The sequence below is a fragment of the Solenopsis invicta genome, chromosome 14 (assembly GCF_016802725.1).
Source record: "Solenopsis invicta isolate M01_SB chromosome 14, UNIL_Sinv_3.0, whole genome shotgun sequence".
NCBI lineage: Eukaryota > Metazoa > Arthropoda > Insecta > Hymenoptera > Formicidae > Solenopsis > Solenopsis invicta.
In genome coordinates, this window is record NC_052677.1 from 12,325,183 (window position 1) to 12,348,414 (window position 23,232).

The following is a 23,232-nucleotide window of genomic DNA, read 5'->3' on the forward strand; positions in this document are numbered from 1 at the left end:
TCCCTCGCGTACACTTAAACAAGATTGATTTTCTAGAAATACACCGGATCGAAATTCCTACCACTAAACTGTCTACCATATTAAGCATTAATCTTTCGATTTACGATAGTAAATGGGGATACATATGACGCGCGCCTTCCTTGGCCATTTCTTCGTCCCAAATCGTGAGCGTGACGGTTCGCCTGGCGGCGAAAAAGGTCGATGGCCAATCTCGTCAAGAATAAAGTCTTATTATCGACGACCTTTACGTCCGAGCGTGTGCCCTATATGTTAGAACAAGGGATGGTGCCGCAGAGCCGCAGAAGCCGGAGAGCTCCTTATTCTCCCTCGCCCCGTCGGGCCTTAAACTTCACCGCAATGAGCCTCTGCGGATATAAACTTATGATTCACAGTATGTCAACCCGCGCAAACTTCGCAGCTGCGCGCGTGTTCCGCACGGTTTGCACTGGCTGCACACGATCCCGGATCCTGCAGGTACCGAGTATAACTAAGGCGGGCATTATCTCTTTACGGCAGGAACTCCGTTTTCCACGCCGACGAATGCGACGAGGCGCGCGTCGCTCGTGAAAAATCGCGAGGAACGACTCTTGGGAAAGGAAGAAGACGAAGAGGCTCGCGATTCCTTTTTCCTCCTCCCATTCGCGCGAATAAGCGGAAGGTAACAGAGAGACGCGCTCGGCGAATCGCTCGATTTGTCAAGTTGTCGGCAAAAAATCGGTTGCCACCGCCGTGGAAGACCTCGGTTTTCCTTCGCGATTAAAGAAGAAACTACATTTCGGTAGAATATCTGAGGCCGCGAATAAGCCGAGTGCGGATTGAAGGACGCCCGATTGCGTCGCGGGCGAGAATGTGTACGCGAATTTTTCGCTTGGAAAATTTTTCCGGGGCGAAACTTGCGCGTAAGCGACTCCGCGAGTTTCTCGAAGTCGCGTTTCATCGGAGGAAAGATGAGATGCGCTGTTGCAACGAGAGATTATATTTCAGAGATTCACGTGGTACCTACTTACTGCACCGAAAATATGCGCACGGCAAAAAATTTTATGTTACATTTTACATTGCACGTTCCCTCAAAACGGTTTACTCAAATCTTTGCGTTAATTTGATATTATATAACAAGAAATATGTTAGAAGATAATACAAATATTATGTATGAAACTAATACAAAAAATGTAACACTTTGATACAATCTGGAAACAAATGTTATATGAAACACAGAGAAAATTTTTTTATATATAATTATATATATATATATATATATAATTATACATAAAATATGTCCATATATTCAAATATATATAAATGTACATATTTTATATATAACTATATATTAAAAAATTCATATGTATCTTTATATAAAAAATATCATAAATGTATATTTATTTATAATTCTATGATTATGTATAAAATATAAATAATTATTTAGAATAAAGGCCTTACCTTAAATCTTTAAAAAAATATACTCATTTGATGCGTATTCACTCACAATGAAAAAATCTGGAAGAAAAACAAGGCGATCTGCTACGCGAAGCGAGTTATCAAACGTTAAAGTTAGCAAGTTAAAGCTGCCATACGGGCTAAAGCCATGGTCCGATTCAAAGCGCTATTCACATCTATTTTTATTATTCATTAAGCATAAACACAGGAATATATAGAATGAAGCCAATAGCGGTTTGAACGCGAATCGGACCGCGGTCTAAATGTATCGACATGACGCAATGTGTATTTACATTACCTCTATTGAGCTAACCCCTCCACTAGCACAAAATTAATTTTCAAATATTTAAAAATTAAATGCTAATTAGGTGCTGATTTGGTGCTAAAGTCCGAAATTAGGTGCTCGAATCGTTCGGCAGAAAATTAAACAAAAATTGAATGGGACTAGCTTAACATTAAGCTAGCCCCTCCGCCCTCCTCCAACAAAGCAAAATGAATATTTATCATGTAAACAATAAACAAATACAGTAGAATCAAATGCTAATTGCGTGCTTCAAAAAATGATGAAAATAAATCCGAGATATATATATATATTAACAGAATTTAGAAGCCAGTCGTTCATAAGAAAGAAGTTGTCTTAAAAAATTAGATGCTAGGACAAATTTGACACTAAAAAATTCAGCTCTGTCTCTGCATTTGTTTTCTTTTTCTTATCGCTCACATGGAATGGGATACGATATTTCAAACCTTAAAGAAATTTTACAACTCACCGGACCGATGCGCAGCAGCGGAATTGTAAACAGCTACATTAATCTGTAAAGTACATATAAATCCAAATTATAATAGCGTCCAAAATAATGAACGTAACATTTACTTTCATATTGAGAGTAAAGCAGTGAGAATAATTTGACTACATTTTTTTAATTGAATAAATTTCTTTAATTCAAGTATAACATTTATGTATTTAAATTTCTTCGGCAATTTCAAGCATATTTAACTTAATACTTAATTATTTGAAACAAAGACATTCAATCAAGATGGAAAAATTAGTCAAGTTGACAATTTTTCTTAAATACAAGTAATTTATAAATAATGTGGGAAGTAAACTCACCCACAGGGTTGTTCCGCCGTTGCCCGATGCTCCTCCCGAGCCTCCGCCTCCTCTCAAATTCGGTTAATGCACAACACAACACTCGACTCGCGAACGAAAGATCAATTACGATCACGCACTAATTATCACATCAACGCGCGACACTTTGTTGACGAAAGCACTCCCGGCAAAGCGACATCATCACGTAACGAAAGGGAGACACGACCGCGCGACGATGATCTAAATCGATATTCCGTCGGACCATCTCATCGTCGCGCACAAAAACTCGGAAGTAGCTGCGCGTATAAAAATAAACCGTCCGACATCGATGATAACACACGAACTGGTGCGCGATGCACGTCGACCGGTCGGAGTCCGCGATGATTCGAGCGAGGTGAATTAACGATGACTTTTACGTCGTCCCGCAACAAGAACACGTACGTCTGAGAGCGATCTCGCTGTGTTGTCCGAACGTTTATCTCATTTGCAGTTACTTGTGAAAACTCGTACGTGCAAAGAGATCTCCGTCGACACGATGACGTCACGCGAGGAGGTACACGTACGAACCGTGTGAACGTTGCAGCGAGAGAAGCTCGCCGGCTAACTTAACGCCACTCGCAAAAAAGAGGGGGCAGGGAGGGGGATGAGAGACAGCAGATCGTCGTTCCGTGTATGTATTGAGTACATTTCCTGTGGACGCTCACGCACTGTAAACGTTTATAAGCATCACTTTATCATTCTGTTTATGAATATTAAAGAAGGCGAAATGATGTTTACAAGCCCTGCGAGCGCAAAAGTGAACGCAGCCGTTATCATACACAAGAACTCCGATATACATACGAGGCGAATCCGCTCGACATCGATGACGACACGCGAAGGAGCGGGTGTACGAATGCTGCGAAATATATCGCGAACCTTCGAGGTTACCTTCACACGCGTCGCCCGGCACACAGCGAGGAGTCAACACGCACACGTTTCAGGACGATCGTCACCGTATGTACGCCGACACTCATTTATTCACTCCACACTGCACGTAAACTGTATTCGCTCGACCTGTATGTGCCGAGATACGCACGACGAGATCGGAGCACGCGACGCGCGGTCCGTGCCGGTCGGCCGCGGTACCCGAAATGCGTAGTTGTTGCGTCGCCGCCATGTCGCCGGCCCGTAGGACGAACTGCTGCGTGTTTACGCGCGAATTCAGTTACCTCCCGCGACATACGCATATCGCGGCGAGTCCTCGTCGCACGATTGTCACACTTGCGTTGGAATCGAGCTCCCCGCGACTGTGCTTACAGCGATGAAACGCGTCGCGACGACCGTCGACACGGGACCGATCCCCCGCTTACGCCGTCGACTGCCGCTCCACTACTGCCCAGGCTGTCCACTACTAGCGGAGTGTCGAATAGCTCCGAATAATTCCGAAGCGTTACCAATCGACGATCGGTAACGTATACACTTTCCAGGAAAAATTTTTTCCTGGAAAAAATTCTTCCTGGAAAGTGCGTATGTCATCGATCGTCGACTGGTAACGCTTCGGAATTATTCGGAGCGAATTCGTATACATTTTCCAGGAAGAATTTTTTCCAGGAAAAAAAATTCTTCCTGGAAAGTGCGTATGTTATCGATCGTCGATTGGTATCGCTTCGAAATTATTCGGAGCGAATTCGACACGCCGCTAGTAGTGGACAGCCTGGACAGTAGTGGAGCGGCAGCCGACGGCGTAAGCGGGGGGTCGGTCCCGTGTCGACGGTCGTCGCGACGCGTTTCATCGCTGTAAGCACAGTCGCGGGGAGCTCGATTCCAACGCAAGTGTGACAATCGTGCGACGAGGACTCGCCGCGATATGCGTATGTCGCGGGAGGTAACTAAATTCGCGCGTAAACACGCAGCAGTTCATCCTACGGGCCGGCGACATGGCGGCGACGCAACAACTACGCATTTCGGGTACCGCGGCCGACCGGCACGGACCGCGCGTCGCGTGCTCCGATCTCGTCGTTCGTATCTCGGCACATAGAGGTCGAGCGAATACACTTTACGTGCAGTGTGGAGTGAATAAATGAGTGTCGGCGTACATACGGTGACGATCGTCCTGAAACGTGTGCGCGTTGACTCTTCGTCGGGCGACGCGTGTGTGTAGATAACCGCGAAGGTACCGTGTCCGCTTCACGATATTTCGCAGCATTCGTACACCCGCTTCTTCGCGTGTCGTCATCGATGTCGAGCGGATTCGCCTCGTATGCATATCGGAGTTCTTCTGTATGACAACGGCTGCGTTCACTTTCGAGCCCGCAGGGCTTGCAAACATCATTTGTCCTCGTTTAATATTCATAAACAGAACGATGAAGTGATGCTTATAAACGTTTACAGTGCGTGAGCGTCCGCAGTAAACGTAACCAATACATACACGGAACGACGGTCTGCTGTCTCTCATCCCCTCCCCCCCTCCTCTTTTGTGCGAGTGGCGTTAAGTTAGCAGGCGAGCCTCTCTCGCAGCAACGTTCACACGGTTCGTACGTGTACCTCCTCGCGTGACGTCATCGTGTCGACGGAATTCTCTTTACACGTAAAAGTTTTTGTGAGTAACTGCAATGAGATAAACGTTCGGACAACACAGCGAGATCGCTCTCAGACGTAGTACGCGTTCTTGTTGCGGGATGATGTAAAGTCATCGTTAATTCACCTCGCTCGAATCATCACTCCGACCGGTCGACGTGCATCGCGCATCAGTTCGTGTGTTATCATCGATGTCGGACGGTTTATTTTTATACGCGCAGCTACTTCCGAGTTTTTGTGCGCGACGATGAGATGGTCCGACGGAATATCGATTTAGATCATCGTCGCGCGGTCGTGTGTCCCTTTCGTTACGTGATGATGTCGCTTTGCCGGGAGTGCTTTCGTCAACAAAGTGTCGCGCGTTGATGTGATAATTAGTGCGCGATCGTAATTGATCTTTCGTTCGCGAGTCGAGTGTTGTGTTGTATATTAACGAAATTTGAAAGGAGGCTCGGGAGAAGCATCGGGCAACGGCGGAACAACTCTGTGGGTGAGTTTACTTCCCACATTATTTATAAATTATTCGTACTTAAGAAAAATTATTGAACAATTTGACTAAATTTTCCTTGATTGAATGTCTTGGTTTCAAATATTTAAGTATTAAGTTAAAAATATAAATGCTTGAAATTACTGAAAAAATTTATATACATAAATGTTATACTTAAATTAAAGAAATTTATTCAATTAAAAAAATGTAGTTAAATTATTCTCACTGCTTTACTTTTGAAATGAAAGTAAATGTTACGTTTATTATTTTGGACGCTATTATAATTTGGATTTATATGTACTTTGCAGATTAATGTAGCTGTTTACAATTCCGCTGCTGCGCATCGGTCCGGTGAGTTGTAAAATTTCTTTATGGTTTGAAATATCGTAACGCTTATCTTGTTCCATGTGAGCGATAAAACAAAGAAAACAAAAATGAATGCAGAGACAGAGCTGAATTTTTTAGTACCAAATTTGTCCGAGCATCTAATTTTTTAAGATAACTTGTCTCTTGCGAACGACCGGCTTCTAAGTTCTCTCATATATATTTTCGATTTATTTTTATTATTTCTTGAAACATCTAATTAGCACTTGATTCTGCTGTATTTGTTTATTGGATTACATGATAAATGTTTATTTTGCTTTGTTGGGAGACGGGGGAAGGAGCCAGTTTAATGTTAAGTCAGCCCCATCCAATTTTTTTTTAACTTTCTGCCAAACGATTCGAACACCTAATTTTGGACTTTAGCACCAAATTAGCACTTAATTAGAATTCAATTTTAAAATATTTTAAAATTAATTTTGCGTTGGTGAAGGGCCCAGCTCGATAAGGGTAGTGTAAATACATATTGCGCCATGTCGATACATTTAAGCCGCAATCCGATTCACGCTCAAACTGCTATGGGCTTCATTCTATTCCTCTTTATACTTAATGAACAATAAAGACATAATTATTCATATTTTATATATAATTCTATATAATTATATATAAAAAATTGTTTCTCGAGAAATAATTTCTTCAGTAATTATTAATATTTATAATATTGTGCTAATATTTTATTCGTTTACCTTAAAACTAACGATTTAAAACGACATTATTTTTGTCATTTGTTCATTTTTCTATAAATTACATTATTTTGACACTAATAAATGTTGAATATTAATTTAATACAACAATATTTAAGTAACACAATCGTACCACGTTAAATTAACACTCCGGTAAAAATTCTACACAAAAACTTTTAACAGAGGGAGACGGTTTTTAACTGAAATACAAATTACAAAATATTTTCTGCGAAATGTTCTCGAAAAAATGATGTTTCGAGGGTTTAGCGAAAGGTCAGTGGAACTAACCAATCAGACTAGTCAGATTCAAGTGGTAGAATGGAACAGTTCGTAGGTACAGTATTTTTATATTTCTCTGACATCTCATATTTCCCCTCGATGCTTGTGACATTTATATATTGTTTTCTCTCGCGCCAAGCAAAATATAGGAGATTCATTCCCGAGAGGGTCTTTTTTTACGATGGGCGACACGGTATTGAGTTTCACAGCCAGTTAATTAGGTCAAAATTAGGTCGTTAGGCGGGCGCACGTGTCGAGCCTTTTTTCGCGAAAGTTCACTTGAAAAAAAAAGGGGGGGCGAAATAGCACAGAAGAGTCGGGCTTGTTTTACGGAACTACTACGGAAAATATCGAGTGGCACGTTTCCGGATACGCGCGCGAGACATGCAGCGCAAGATGAATACAAAAGAGAATGTGAAAGGAGGGCAATTGCGAAAATGCGGGAGTAAACGTGAAAATGTATTCGTGAATTTAAAGTGATAAACCGATAAAAGCCAAGCCGAAATAACGAGCAACGCGATGTAGTTTTACAATAAATTTATTTTCATTGATAATAATTAAAACGGAACATTTCAACCTTGCTTAATCGTCATCAGTCGTCGAACATAAATCAATCAATATATTTATATTTTACATTCATATTTATATTAACATTTCTATTTATGTAATCATGTAAATAAATGTAATAAATATATTGATTGTATTTATCAATATAATGATATATCCCTAAAATTGTTCTAAATTAAAAAATTATTAACATTAAATAGTCGTGAGACAAAACTGCGAAAATTTAACTTCGAGTTTTACAACCGTTCATTGTAAAATATGTAATATGTTAGAGTTCTAATAGCATCGAAAGTGTGACTAAGAATTTGTTACACAGAATGTCGGTTAGTAATTTATCGTTGTCTCACGAGAAAATTCTGTGTCCCCGAAATGTTGATACGTGCTAATAGTTAAACTATTTGGAGTAGTAAATAATGGAGTAGTAAATAATCAGGTCCATCATTGTTTGTATTATATAAATAGATAATAAAAGAAGAAAAGTGACTTTTTGTTCACAAAAACTTCGAGATTATTTTACTCTCCTTAAACATTTTTCACGTAAAATCTCGATGATATATTTATCAAGATTCAAATGTAAAACGTGATATCTCCGTAATGTGAAAAAGTTTCTGAAATGAATTTCTCTGCTGTAAAGCATAATTAATTTTAGGTCATATAAAATAATTTCTTTTTCCTCTAATTTCTTATTTCGCTGATAGAAAATTGAAATTGATTGCAGAGAGAGTTTCTCAAATTGCAATATCAATTTACTCTTTGCATTAAAAGGCGAAAATTCTGCTTAATGCCTCATTAATAAAAAATCAATTGCAAATTTATGAAAAGATATGTCTGGTATTGGTTTTTTTTTTATCAGGTTGCAAATGTAAAAAAAAGAATTATAATGAGAGAAGAGAGAGAAATAAAATACGAGAGATAAAATAATTAATAAAACACATTACAAACAAGTATGTGATAAAGTATCTCTCCCTTAATTTCGCAAAAATATTATTTCAGTTTTCGCACGTGCGAAGGTAATTTGGGTCATTCGAACATCGAATCTGACGCAAGAATATCTGGGAGAGGAAATATCTGGCCGTGGAAGATTTTAATGAGATTTTTGGCACGCGCTGCCTTTGGCTCACGTTAATTAACAAGTCGCAAAGTGCAAAGTGCAAAGTGCAAAATCCACCGTGAACATCCCGACGGCGGCTCGCGAGAATCGACTCCTCCACGTTCGCGACGTTGGCAAATTAAACGCTTAACTTAAAACACTTTGCCGCGACGGCGGCTCGCGGCGGAGGCATCAGCGGGGATAAAACATAGTCGCGAGCCGTAGTGAATTCGCGTCAACACGAATTCGCACAGTCGCGCGCCCGGGGACCGGCCCGGTCCGTCTGCATTCGCGTCGCCATACGTTACCCTCGAGTTTCGACGTATCTCTCCGTCAGCCTGGACTTCCCGTGATACCGTTTTATAAGTCGTATATAGGGACGAGGGGAGAAAAAGGAGGGCGAAGAGGAGGGAAGAAACTCGATAGGTTAAGATTCAAAAACACAGTTCGAAAGAATTACAAATTGTATGTAAAATCGCGCAAGAAACTATTATTTCAACAGATCTTGCTACACCGAGAGAAAAATTCTGTTTAAATTGATGAAATCTTTTTTTTCCTTGCCTTTTTTTAAATCTGAAGTGAAAATACCTTTGAGGAAAATAAAAATTTATTTAATTTCGAGAAACGAGATTATTAGCCTTTTTAAAATAAATAAATTATTTATTCAAATTATTACTTTAATTTAATCAAATAATTTTTAATTCAAAAAAGTACTGACAGAGATGTGAGAAATAATTTAGTAGTTCTGGTTTGAAAAATATATTTCTTTTATTGTATTTTAAAAAAAGATTTTTACAATCAAACTGTTTCTTTAATTCTAATGAAAGGAATAAACAAAAAATTTCTTCAAATAAAAAAAAACTTTTTTTTAATTATATGACAATGCACAACTATTTTTTTATTCAAACAAATATTTTTTAACTCCAAGGATGCACCCAGAGAAAAGTTATGTTTAAATCGATGAAATTGTTTCTTTTATATTAAATTTTTTAAGTTATTTAAAATAAAAATATTTTTGAGGAAAATAAAAATTTATTTTATTTCAAGAAACAACAATTATTAGCCTTTTTTGAAGTAACTAAATTATTTCTTTAATTTAAATAAATAATGTTTTAATTCAAAGCAAGCACTGACGGAAATGTAAGAAATAATTTGGTTGCTCTAGTTTTAAAAATATATTTCTTTTATTTAAAAAAAGATTTACGTTGCGCAACCAAAATATTTCTTTAATTCTAATGAAAGGTGAACAACCGAAAAATTTGTTCAAATCAAAGAAACTTTTCTTTAACTGCAATGTACGAGCATAGCAATGCACAAATTTCTTTGGTTCGAATAAATATTTTTTGACTGGAAGAAACTTTTCTCAGGACGTATATTGATCTTTCTCGATTTTAATTGTACTGTATACAAATCACGGTTTTGATTCCAATATTAATTATTGTAAAACTCAGAAAGTTGATCATTTTATTTTTAACCAATTCACAGGCAATCGCGATCTGTACATCTGATAACGTCGATCGAGAATGTCGCGGCAGTCTCGTCCGGGGCGTGTTTAATCCGTTTTCAGCGCAACGAATGTGCCTCGCGAATGCATAATGCACATACCAATGGTGCACGAATGGAGGATGTAATTTGTACCGGCGACTGATTCTCGCCGGCGTAATCGCATCGCGCAAATTAGCACTGATTTACGCTTCGATACGAATGGCAAGTGCACTCGGTGCGGGCGGCTATAAATTATCGCCGATCGCCTAATTGCCGTTTTACATTTCCGTCGTGAATTTCGAGAGAGTAAGAGAGAGAGAGAGAGAGAGAGAGAGAAAGTGAAAAAGCGGCGGATAATTCAATATCCTGAAATCCGTTTATCTATTTCGATCTATCCACGATTAGCAACAGAATTGAATTCAAATTAAATGTATTTAACAATAGAGTCTCGGAACAATTTTTGTACTAATTAGTATTCGATTTATCCTTGTTCATTCGATATGCCTCATTTATACTCACTTGTGAAGAGCTAATTTGCGCGCGCGCGCGCGAGTGAGATGCGCGAGACGATACGTCCGAATTACATTTCAAACAGCATATTCGCTAATTGTCATCAATAAATATGCTCGTCGCGTTATTAACTCGTTTCCCCGACAATTTAGTTCATCGGGCTCGAAGGACGCTGACGGAGCGTACGCGGGATTATAAACTGGAGGGAAGCGGGGGAAGAGAGCCCGCGTCCGATATTTGTGTTGTAAACGAGCCAGAGATGCTCAGAGAGAGAGAGAGAGAGTGAGAGAGAGCAGGGTTAATCCGATTGCAGTTTATAATTTCAGGGGATGCGCGGCAGCGATTTCGACGGGTGCCCGCAGACTCCCGGAAACTAATTAAAGTACACGAATGCGAGATCGCGCGGAGCGAGCACGCTCGTCTAGCGGCCGAGCTGCGGACGAGGCGAGGCGAGGCGAGGCCGCTTGCTCCAGTTACCTGGGGTATCTATCTCCCTTACCATCTCTCCGTGCCTCCGTCGCAGCTCATTAATCCCGAAACTCTGCATGAGGACATCGCGCGGCCGTAGGTCGATCCCCCTCTCCTGCCGCGCGCCGCGACGGATCGCCGGAATGAAATCGGGACCTCGATTTCACATTCCGAAAGAGACGCGACTCTTCTCGCTTCAACGGACAAAGACGAGAAGAAGACTCGAATGTGAATCTTGCTATACATACATTCGGATCTCATGCATTTCGCTCTCGCCGCGAACTCCGAACTCGGGAATGCGCGGGACGAACCGGGGGGGAGTTCGCTCTCGGGTTACTCGCGTAACAAAATATCCCCGGTTTGTTACGACGAGTTACGAGCAATCGAAAGTTCGTGCCCCCCGGGTCGAATCGGGTGAATTGCCCGCGACACCGACGGAATGTATGCCGCTGCCCCGGCTTTGCTATAGCTTTCCCGATGCTCCCCTCCGTCGCGAGATCGCTCGAGATCTCCGGCGATGAGTGTCATCACGCGAGTTGCGACTCGCGACGACGACGAGTCAGCGACGAGTCGAGTACGTGATATGTCATACGGATGTTTTCCAGAGCTCTTCTTCTGGTGACGGCTGATCTTTACTCGAGAACCTTAACCGGAAGCTTTGCGAGAAACTTGTGTTTTTTTTTTTTTATTCGAAAGTCAGGTGCCTAGAAACTGAGAGAAAAAAATTTGTTGAAAACTAAAATATTCAGTCCGATAGGTGCAACTAAATATTGAGTTGGTTTAATTGGTCTTGGTTAAAAACCAGTTGAATAATTGACTTGAATGGATTTGAATAAATTATACCATTTTTTTGTGTAACTAAATAGTACAGATCAACTAAATATTAGATTGGCTCAATAGTTAGGATCACTTCACAATCAACGAAATAAAAAAATTGAACTAGTTAATGAACATGTAAATGATATTTTAATATAATTACACTTTGAATTGTATTTTAGTAAAATCATTATGAAAATTAGATTACAAAAGATACAATTAATTCGAAGTTTATTAATTTAAAGTCTTATTATCTTAATACTTTTCTGAAACGGTCATTTACTGGTGATTGTTCAGCGACTGATGCAGTGATTCTGACTATTGAATGAATTCAATGTTCAGTTGGTCGTATCGGACTAAACATTTTAGCTTTCTAGTAAATTTTTTGTTCTCAGTGCACACGACGTGATGGTACTGGACGTCAACATTGCACACTTAAAGAACTTCATTACGTTATTATTTAATTTGTAACTCGAGATAAATCTGTAGAATGAAATGCTAATCTCTAAATCTCATAGAGTGACAAATTGCACTCGAAAAATTGTACAGGGTTAATTTTCACTCTTTTAAAGTAGATTTTTACTCTACGAAATAACGCTCGTACGCTACCGTTTAAAAAGAATAAGAAAGTGCGTGTAACTAAATGTTAAAATGTACCTTGGAAAAATTTCAAAATGCTCAAAAGTGAAAATGTCTGGATCTTGTAAAATGAAAAATCACTCGAAAATTGTACAAGCTTAATTTTCGCTCTACAAAATTGAATTTATATTTTTATTAGAGCGATAAATCACTCGAAAATTGCACCAGCTTAATTGTCATTCTTTTAGAGTGGCGCTTCACTCTGCGAAATTTTAAGAGTTGTAGCAAGTATTAGCTATTGTGTGTTGGCATATTAGCTACTCCATAACTGGATGAACTACTAAACAAGTGATTCCAAAAATTATAATCACTAGAACTCCCAATAACGGAGATATTGCAAGTATCCATAATACAAGGGCCATAATAATAACACCTTCTCCTCGGCAAATAGATGTTTAACCCTTTTAATCCCGAATTAATTCTATATAAAAGAAAAAATGTTTTTCTCTATTATTGTTCTTAATAATATAAAGATGGTACCTGATTTTTTTCATAATTTTCCTATTAACGCAAATTTTGAGAAATCAAAATATTGTTGTTGTTATTCAAGTATCGATTAGTTTGGCGTCTGGATGAATCCGAAGATTGTTAAATTGCCTCAGGGCGCAACGGCGGGTGCGAAAGAGTTAAAAGCATAAAAAAATGTGTGCAACAGTTTTCTTTAAAAAAAAAATTCCCAAAGATACTTTTCCGCATTTTAAGATCAAAATACCTTTTAAAAAGATTTCGGCCTCTCAACATCACGTGTGAAAGAGCAACAATCTCGCTCCCGTAATTCCGCGAGCGGACCAGTCTCGCGATAGCGATTTCCACGTGCTCCTGTCGTATGTGCTCATTACTTTAAGAGAAACAAACGCACCGAGCGCGACACATTTTCGCTCGCTTAACGGCGCCGCTGCCTGCGCAATTCCGCGATAAGTCCTCGACGGTAAATCAACGGCGTTTTATCGACAGCACGTCCAAAGGTTGCGAGCGCGAGCAGGGTTGGAAAGGGGGAAGGGGGAAAGGGGAGGTAGGTGCAGGAGGGTCGGCGGGATTCGCCATCCACGTCCCGAGATGGATGGCTCGCGTGCTGGCTTGTTTTCCGGTTGCAGGCGCGCAGACGACCGACCGACCGCGCGGGATGGCCACGAAAAAACGGCCGTGGCTTTTCCGCGCCGTCGCCCGGACCGAGATAACGAAATGCCGATACCCAGCCGCACGTAAACAGCCACCCCGCACCGATTATATTTATATCCTCGCGACGCGATGCCCGCGCTCGCGATCGCCGCTCGGCCCCGGCGGAAATTCTGCGAATTCCGGCTCGGAGCCGCGAGCTCCACCGCCGCGAGCTTATCCGCTAACGTAATCCGAAGATTCCATCCACGGGAATATTATACAAGAGTATATACCGCAGAAGAGAGAGAGGAGGGCGGGAGCACGTGGAATCCTATCTCGAGGTCCCCGCGTCCTTTTCAATCATGGATTCCTCGACAAACGGAGCTTATAGTGGCTTCTCCCTCGACTCCGTATTGCTACGCCGGGGCGGGATAGAAGAAAGAAAAGTAATAACACCGCGTGAATGATTTACGCGTCAATTCGCGCGAGCGCGTATTATCAGCGTCGAAATTCTTCTATTTTATCTCCCCCCCCCTCTCTCTCTCTCTCGCCTTTCTTTCCTTCTCTCCCTCTCTTTCTTTTCCTTTCTTTCTTGTTGTCTTGCTCGAGTGTTCTTTTTTTTGCTTTTATTTGGATTAAGCGAAAAAGTCGGGTATCGCGAATGCGGGCAGAGTGACTCCGGTACGCACAACGCGCCGATCGAAAACTTAATTTATCAAGTATTATTTATTACGTTCGAAAAAAATGAACTGTACCAATAAAAACTTCTACCGCTATAGAAAAAAAAAAACTAGAAATACAAAATATTTAATTTTCTTATATTTGGAAGGAGAACTATGCAAAGAAAAACCCTTGCATTTTTTCCTTGTATTAAAAAAAAAAAAAATGGCGAGATTTATTGGCCAGTCGAATTTTTATAACAATCACAAATTGGACAAAGGATACCAAGGGCTAAGCGCGTGTATTTTCGTGCGCTTCATCCTTTATTATCTCACTACACTTGTCGTATCATGAAACAATCGATAAACCTTTTACACCCTGCAAAAGGAGTAATTATTTTACGTAAATTGTAACGCATCGCTGCACCACTCATGCACATTGACAAATTGATTCAACTCCCAATGATGTTGTTCATATCGAAAGCAAAAAAAAGAAACTAAAATTGCAACGCAGTACTAACGTAACATGAAAGGTATGTAACAAAGCAGTTGCAAGCAAGTTATCTCCGCTCCTTCCACTTTTTCTGACTTTCGCGGCGTAAATACCGGAGTTATCCTAAATAACGACTTGATACTACCGTCAGCGGTTTCGCGTCGCTCGCGATTACCGGGTGCACACTGCAGTCGCCGTTGCATTGTGCACTCCTGGCATGCTCTTTATCCGCCGACATCGCAAACATCGCTTCCGGAAAGGGCACGAGGCCGCAAAACGTGGACGGGATGGTTCGAGCCTCGAGCGCGGCTTGTGAGCGCATGATAATCGATAAAACAAATTTAAAAAAAAAAATATATATATATATATCCTGAATACAATAAATACCGAGCCATTGTGTACGACTGTGTATGCGTGTGTATTAGAGGTGCGGAAACTGTCAACGAATTCGAAACAGGCGCGCAATAAAAGCAAACGCGAAACAAGCATCGCACGCGACATTATTACGCAACATGGAAAAGCGTGCATGCGATTCGCGATGCGCCGAATATTCTTCTTTTTTTTGGGGGGAGGAAGGGGAAAAAAATATTTCGTTGCGTTAAATCGCGAGCGAAAATTTTCATAGCCCACTGCGCCACCCACGAGCGTAAAATATTTTGTTTTATACTCGCGCGAACCAATTAAAAAGCGTCCGAGCGAGCTCTTCAACGAGATGCCGAATGGACAGCAGAATTAATCGTTAAAATGAGACAGAAAAAAAAGGTGTGTTTGTTACACTGTACAATATACGATTTTCACGAGACTAGAGCGTTTATTGTTCTGTATAAAATTAGCTGCAAAATTATCTGGATGAAAAAAATGGCTCTTTATCTTTATCGAGATTATCAAAATGTACAATATATTATCTCTATCTCTGTCCTGTTGTTAAAAGAAATGTTTTCTTTTTCAATTATTTAAAAGTCAATGTAAACAGTAACGAGTAGTACGAAGTACGGTACTGTTTAATTTGTTAGGAGAATTTTTTGTAGTGATTTATGCAACAGATTGCATAAGTAAAAAATAGCAGCGCAATGTAAACATTGCCTCAAAACTTGTATAAATGGTTCGAAAACCATTTTATAAGGAACTTTGTCAGAGAGTCATCTTAATGTGAATCATACATTCCCTCTTTTTCAACTTTGATTTTTATTTGCGTATCGATCCCAATCGAGAGAGAAATATTTTCCTTCAGATATTGAATTATTTGAAAAACTCGCGTATTTAAAACAAATATTTATAAATAAAAATATGGATAAATTGTTTTTATATTGTAAATTGTTTTGCTCGACAGCGATATTGTTTTAAAACTATCTAGATAAAATAACATGTGATTTGATCTTTTATCTATAGATAAATTCCAAATTAAATCATTTCTACGTCATCTCAAGATACGTGTGTAATTTATTTTATATTTATTTAAATAATTTCAAGTTATTTTAGCGCGAGCACGCAGCATTCAGCAACCACAATGGCCATAAAGAGATCGCGAAAGGGAAAATCATTCAAAGGCATTCGTTAAACGAGCTAAAATGCGACAGAACTGCGCAAGCACGTTTCATGATTTCGATAATGTTTCACGACCTTTCGCGGTCATTTGGCACCAGGAATAGCACGTAATTAAATGTCAATGGTCGAATTCGAGGTCCGCAGTCCAACTCGCTCTCAGACGCGATTCGTGCCATTCATCCGTTCGATCGGCCACACGTTCGCGCGCGCGCTTACTAATTGCCAGGGATTGGACGCATTAAGCGTTATCAATTAAGAGACGCGACCGAAGCGCGACTGTCGCGTACAATTTATCCCCGTGTCGCTTCCTATGGCTCGCGATGGATGATGAGTCAGCGGCGTCGCGACACCGAGCGTTTCAGCGGCGCGCAGCGTCGCCGTACTAAAAACTTCCGCCATTCATTCGGAGATAATGGATCGTGGGATCCGCCGAGAGTATTTTTCGTCATTGTTTGTCGCGACAGGGGGGGAGATGAAATGGTACGAGAAAACGGAAGAAACACGTGTTATTGGCAGCCGAATCTGATGGAGCGATTTTAAGCGTCCGCAGAGGTCCATTAGAATATTTCTGTCGTCGCTCAATTATTTCTAGAACATTAGGCATTGCCAAACGGCGAGGATTATTTTAGCTCGTGCACAGAAATAACGGTTCCGCTATAAGGTACCTAAAAACTTCCCCCGAGTACAGATCTGCGAATATTCCGTTGGACCGTCAAAATAATTGCGAAAGACGTGATAAACAAAAAGTTTTTGCATGCAAAAAGTTTCGACGCATATAGCAATTAGCTTGGACGTCCTACGCAATCAGCAGACAATGCTTTTTAAATCTTTTATAAATATTGAGAAAATGTTATAATGAAGAGAGAATAAATATTGAAAGAAACATTTATTTAGTACACGATTGTTTTGAAATTTAGTTTTGACATAGGCAATTAAGTCTAATCCCGCGGATGATTTCGCTTGTTGATAACTTTTGTTCAGTGCTTCATTAACATTTTCTCCAGTTCGAACGTCTCGGCTGTTCTTTCAGCCATCTTCAGCGATACAATATAAAGTAATAATGATTTTCTCAAATTGCACGGTGAGATTACCGTCAATTCCAATTGCAAGTGGGTCTTCTGCGATTTTTATAAAAAGAATAAATCAACTTTATTCATTGTTGATATATTCTCTATTCACGCTTTTCTCGTCCCGGTTTCACTTACACCTTCGATTTACAAATAATTATTCTGATGATCTAACAGAATTATTTTCAAATCTGCATTTAGCTAAATTTACTTTGAGTACTTTAGCCAAGCCTTGTATATATATATATATTGAGAGAAGGGCGTTCGGTGTTTGTGACTCTAACTGAATGTTAAAATAATTATGGTTAAAAATTTCATTTTATATGTAATTACTATAAAAATGTTAGCAATAATAATAAACACAACAATACGTTAAACCGATGAAAAAAAAATGATTGCAATTAATTGAAGTGTAATTCAAATGTAATTAATTACTATAATTTAAATATAGTTAACGCCGAAAATAATTATGATTTATAATTATTTTCAGTGCTAGCAGTAATAATTATAAAAATGGAGCTAACTATAATTATTCTAACATTATAGTCGCAAAATATACTTTACAACGTATCTACTTTTTTGTTTAACGTTGTTATATCGTTTCCAAATTATCATCGTGTTATCGTTGCTTGTTGCTTTACTTTTCAAACGACTTGCTCTAAGAATTCAGATAGTCTGGAAAATAAAGGACGAGCTCTGGAATTTTCGCGGAGGTACGATAATGTGCGCGGCTATTTAAAACGGAAACCCCCATCACCGAGCGGATCGCGAGGGAATTCGTCTCGAGTTAATGTCTTCGACTAAGCTATAACGACCCATTAATATTAAGAAGGTGTTAAAGAACTTCGTCGACAGGTACGGAGCCCTTTTACCTTCCCTAAGCGGTAATGAAAAAAGCAGTGTCCGCGCGCCATCCCCATTCTCATTCGAAGCAGCAGAGAGGATCATTTTCATTCCGCTGCCACCGGCGCCGACTACCCCTTCCTACCGAGATGAAATTTATATTCAAACAGCGATAGTTCCCCCTTTTTTTGTACATGTAGTTATTTTGTATATGTCGCGCTATTAATCCGTGGCCTACCTTCTCGTCTAATCATTGAATTTTTAATTAATAGTTAGATATTAAAACAACAATCGGAATAAGACCGCGATGTGTATAATACAATCAAAATTGAGAAAAGACCGACAACGATTATAGCAGGATCTTGGTGTTCAAATAATATTTTTTATTTGATTTCATATGCGTTTTCTAATTCTGCGCGCCGTTACTTTCGGTCTTGAAACACTTAAATTGAATCAGAATAGTAATATCACAATAATGTGTTAAATCGATAATTAATTTAATAATATTGATACTAACAGGCATCTATACACAGTTGGGAAATTTGTATTCAATTTAATGTAAATTGCATATTTAATATATGTATATATTGCATATATATTTAATATATGTATATTTAATACATATTTAATATATATTGTGTTTTCCAAATAGCCCACTAAAGTTTTCATGTTAATTTAACGCAAGATGAATACGTTAGAAAGTAATATAAATATTTAAAAAATATAATGCTTCGATACGATTTGGAACCAGAGTATGGAAACATATGTTTCCAGTATAATAATATTAAAATATATATAATACGTTGACGTACATTTTATTCGTTTTTCTTCGTTTTTATGTTTTAAAACTACGTTATTTTCACGTTATTTATTTGTAAATTGAGTTATTTTAACACTAAGAAATGTTGAATATCAATTTAACATAAAATATTAAAATAACATAATTACGTAAATATTATAATAACATAATTATGTAAAATTAACACTTGGGCGTGTTAAAAATTCAACACAAAAATTTTAACAAGAATCAACATTAACATAAGTGTACAAAATGTTTTCTACTGTGTAGGATCCCTCTTCCCCAAAAAGTAAAAAAATTCAATATTCTTTTATTAGTTTTATTAGAATATAAAATTAAATTTCTTAAGATAATTATATATTGATATTATTAAATATATAAATTAATAATTTTTCAATTTCAATCTCGTGTACGCTCTACGATAAAAAGTTCAATCTTTCTTGACGAAAAAGTAATACTACCGTGATTGTACATCGGGAAGATGAAATGTACGCGTTAATAAATGCAATATAAGTAATCCAAACTCACCAATAGCGGTGCACACCCCTACGATCCTCGTTATCGTCGGCAAATGCGCTTCGCACGGCCTGTCATAGGGAGACATATCGCCGGTATTTTTCGCAAAGTCCTTCATCTGCGTTATCATGAGTCGTCCGATAGTTTCGCACCCTTTTGCGCCTCTTCGCAAAGTTCCTGCGGGAGTACATCACTTGTAATTACTTGAACGATATAATTTTATAAAGGCCTTTATAAAATTATTTTATTCCTTCAAGCTCATTACACATAATCATCCCCCGAAGAACGCGTGGCATCGCGACATTTACATCCGATATCGAAAACAAATTATTGCTTTTTACAGAAAAGAATTTAATTGAAAATTTATCTAATCAACGGACGGTTTACTTTTTTCCCTCCGATTCGAGGGGATAAAATCGCTTGCGAATTGTTAAAAATCCGCGTCGGACTCTCCGTAACTTTTTTCCCCCCTTTTCCTTTCTCTTTCCGTTGTCACAGCTAATGCAATCCGATCGTATCGCGTTATTTATAATTCCCTCTTGACATACCGAAACCTTTCACCGGCCGTTAAAGCGTCCTCCGTCGTTGCAAGCTCGCGCGAAACTGAATCGCGCCGCGACGCCGAAGAGAGGAAAGCCCGAACTTGCGCAAATGCCGTTTCCCGTTCGAAACTGCTGCGACTCTGTTTGTGCCATGTGCCCCTCGAGGCGAACATCGGTGTGGCTGCAAGAACACGCGGATTATTTATTTAACAAAAGATCACGCGTTTGACACACACGTGTAACCTTTGCTATTTTATTTCCTCTTCACACGACACACATACTCGTACACACACATATCGTGCAATATATATTTTTAATCTTAATAATGTCACATGGCGTAGCCACGTGACAAAAAATAATGACCTTATTTTATATTTACAACGCGATCGTCTATAATACACCGTTTCAAGTTTTAATCTTCGAACATCAGAATTAGAACAGCGGGATCAGTAATGCGATATTGTATTTATTCAACAACAACGTTACAATATATATATATATATATATATTTATTCACATCCAATAAATTTGTAATTGTGCGGCTTATACAAAAATATATCCATTCGCGATAAGCGTGTAAAACACGGATTGAACAACACGGATACGTGGCGACGAGGTAGAAACAGTTTTGCAACTACGGAATTGCAACGGTATTTAAAATACATACGCCGTCGCGCATACGCGTACGCGCGCGACATTCATCTTCCGTAAATATTTCACAGGACGCGGTAAATACACATATATATTTCATACTTTCAAAGCGTTTTACCGTGCTCCAAGCGTTATCCTGCTGCGAAACCGAACGCGTCAAAGCGGCACTTTGCACTCCTCGGTTTACTCGCAATTACACCTTGCAGGATACACGTGTCCGGGTCGCATGGATTTTAAAAAAAATATATATCTCTCGCATGCAAGTGTTCAAAGCGCTTCCGATTGCGTCGCGTCGAGCTCTCTCTCAAAGTCTCTCCTTCGTTCGGGCCTTCTTCTTGCTCTTGGCCGCTCTGGAACTGCAGTCCCAGCCAGCCGAGAGCAAACTGATCCTCGATTGCGCGGGAACGATATGCTTTCCTTGAATCGCTAAAAATTCGCCGCCACGATCGTGAGTCGCTTGGGCGGATTTCGGTATCGTGGAACGAGAAATCGGGCTCAATGGTTTTCGGTAGCAGTGCAGGGCGACAGGCGACGGTGCCAATGACCTGAAATTTAGAATTCCAATCATCCTTTGTCGCTTAAATTTCTCGATTATTTCAATACAATTAAATTATCAACTATTTAAAGACCATTTAATTATATTATTGTTAAATTATTTTTTTAATTTCTCGACTATTCAATAGCTATATAAACAAACGTTTTCATCCGTGCAGTCAACGCACCTATTTTTGCTGCTAGGAAGTCTCGAAGTATCTATAGGAGCGAGTCGTATATTTTTTGGCCAAACGGTAGGAGAGACGGGAGCCTGCCAGACGGAATGATTATTCGGATTCCTCAGAGCACTCGACTTTCTCGCGGAACCTTGGAAGCCAATGTGTCGAGCTGATCCTGAAAATATTAACAATTTTTTGCGAACGTTAATCTTAACGCATTCGTCATCCGATGTTGAGGCAACTTGGTGTGGCGTCTACCTTGGCAAGAAGAGATTTCCAAATTCTCGTTCATGAATTTAATCGGGATAGTCTTTAGAGTAGAGAAGCTCTCTCGCGTAGATACTTTAAAAGGCACGGGGGTCACGATGATCCTCTCGTTGAAGATAGTGCCGAGCTTATTTCTGCCTATATGTGGCGTGCACTCCTTGAAAGAGTCATCGTCTTTCGCGTCATCGAAGTCCCTTAGTTTATTCGCGGAGATTGAATTCCTCGATTTCCTGGAAATCAAATTACATTAAATAGATGCAAGGACATCCGCGACACTATCGATCTTACTTCTGGGCTCGTTGATGGTTCGCGTCGTTCTTTATTGTCTGAAGGGAGCCTTCCGTATCCAGCAGTCGGTTCCTTATGCTTATAGACTTGTTCTCGATGTAATTGGGCGAGATCGCCTCCTCCGCCCAATTCGCTTTCGAGTTTCTCGACGAGGAGTTTCTGTTACCGTGAACAGGAGCGGGAGCTATTCTCAGGGCGTCGCTCAGTTCGTCGCGCAGGGACTCTTCTGTATCGCTCTTCTCGTCGGGAAACAGCTCTGAGATAACGCGTTCCATCATCATGTCGAGGACGTCTTCGAATTTTGCCCTGTTCACTTTGTATTGCACAGAATCCTCCCCTTCCTGCGAACAATACGAATACGGTACACACGTATAAAGAGATTGTACGCCTCACACGCGAATGGGAGCCTCCTTCTTTACCTTCATTAAAAGATCGCGTTCCGAGAACACTTCGTCGTTCATCTGCGGATCATCGAGCCCCTTCGTCTTCCCGTCGGCCGAGCCGACGACGTCGCGCTGCGTCGCACCTGCGTTGCTGTCGCAGTCCCGACTATTCCTGCCGACTATTCTCAGGTACGGTATCTGCGTTCTCCACTGCGTACACTCGTCCAAAACGGCCGCCTGGGGCAGCTGATCGTCCTCCTCGTAGAAGGTCCTCTCCACGGCCGTCCATTGCTCCTCCAGCTTCTGAGTCGCCACGTTCTCCACCTCCTGCGACCAAGAGACGGACGTTGCCGCGCTGTTGCCATTGGACAGGACGTCGTCGTCCCTCCACGACTTCTGCCGCGGCAGGCTGGGCAACCGGAAACGTCCGTCGTCCCGTTCGTCCTCGCACCCGTCATCCACTTCCTCGTCCTTGAGTCGCAGTAGGTGCTGGGGGGCCCTTACCTTCTGCGTCGTCAACGGACTGATCCTATCGAAATAAACAATTCGGTACAATCGACAAAAATTTCCTCGACGATCACGCGAGGTAAACAAAAAGGGACTCACGCGCTTCTCCTGAGACTGTTCCTTCGCATTTCATGCTTTCCCCGAGGGTCTCCCCCATCAACCAAGATCCGATCGGCGACACGGGAGTGCTATAACGACAACCCCCGCGTAACCGATTTCGGCGAAAGAGAGAGAGAGAGAAGATGACTCACTGACGCTCCTCCGATTTCTGACGTTCGTAACGTCCTCGACCGGGACCTCTCAGCGGAGCGGTGCCGCGCCTATTTTTGCCATTCATAATTTCTGTTTTACACCGTATCTCTCACGCGAGCCCGTT

At 40.3% G+C, this 23,232-nt stretch overlaps 2 protein-coding genes across 2 annotated transcripts in view; both read right to left on the minus strand.

Annotated features, from left to right (window-relative positions):
* Positions 1-20,280, minus strand: part of LOC105194050 — a 40,146-nt gene extending 19,866 nt beyond the window's left edge. Inside the window, exons 1-2 of the mRNA XM_026139955.2 lie at positions 20,054-20,280; positions 19,518-19,682 (exon numbers count right to left, since the gene is read on the minus strand). Coding sequence (XP_025995740.1) covers positions 19,518-19,635 — 118 coding nt within the window. The 5' untranslated portion in view covers positions 19,636-19,682; positions 20,054-20,280. The remainder of the gene's footprint in view (positions 1-19,517; positions 19,683-20,053) is intronic.
* Positions 20,281-20,493: 213 nt separating this feature from the next.
* LOC105194049 lies at positions 20,494-23,175 on the minus strand. Its single transcript, XM_011158766.3, has 6 exons — positions 22,956-23,175; positions 22,386-22,878; positions 21,967-22,307; positions 21,670-21,908; positions 21,421-21,586; positions 20,494-21,243 (listed from the first exon to the last, which is right to left on the minus strand). The coding sequence occupies exons 1-6, from the start codon at positions 22,982-22,984 to the stop codon at positions 21,003-21,005; spliced, it is 1,509 nt and encodes a 502-aa protein (XP_011157068.1). The 5' UTR covers positions 22,985-23,175; the 3' UTR covers positions 20,494-21,002.
* Between the last annotated feature and the right edge of the window lie 57 nt (positions 23,176-23,232).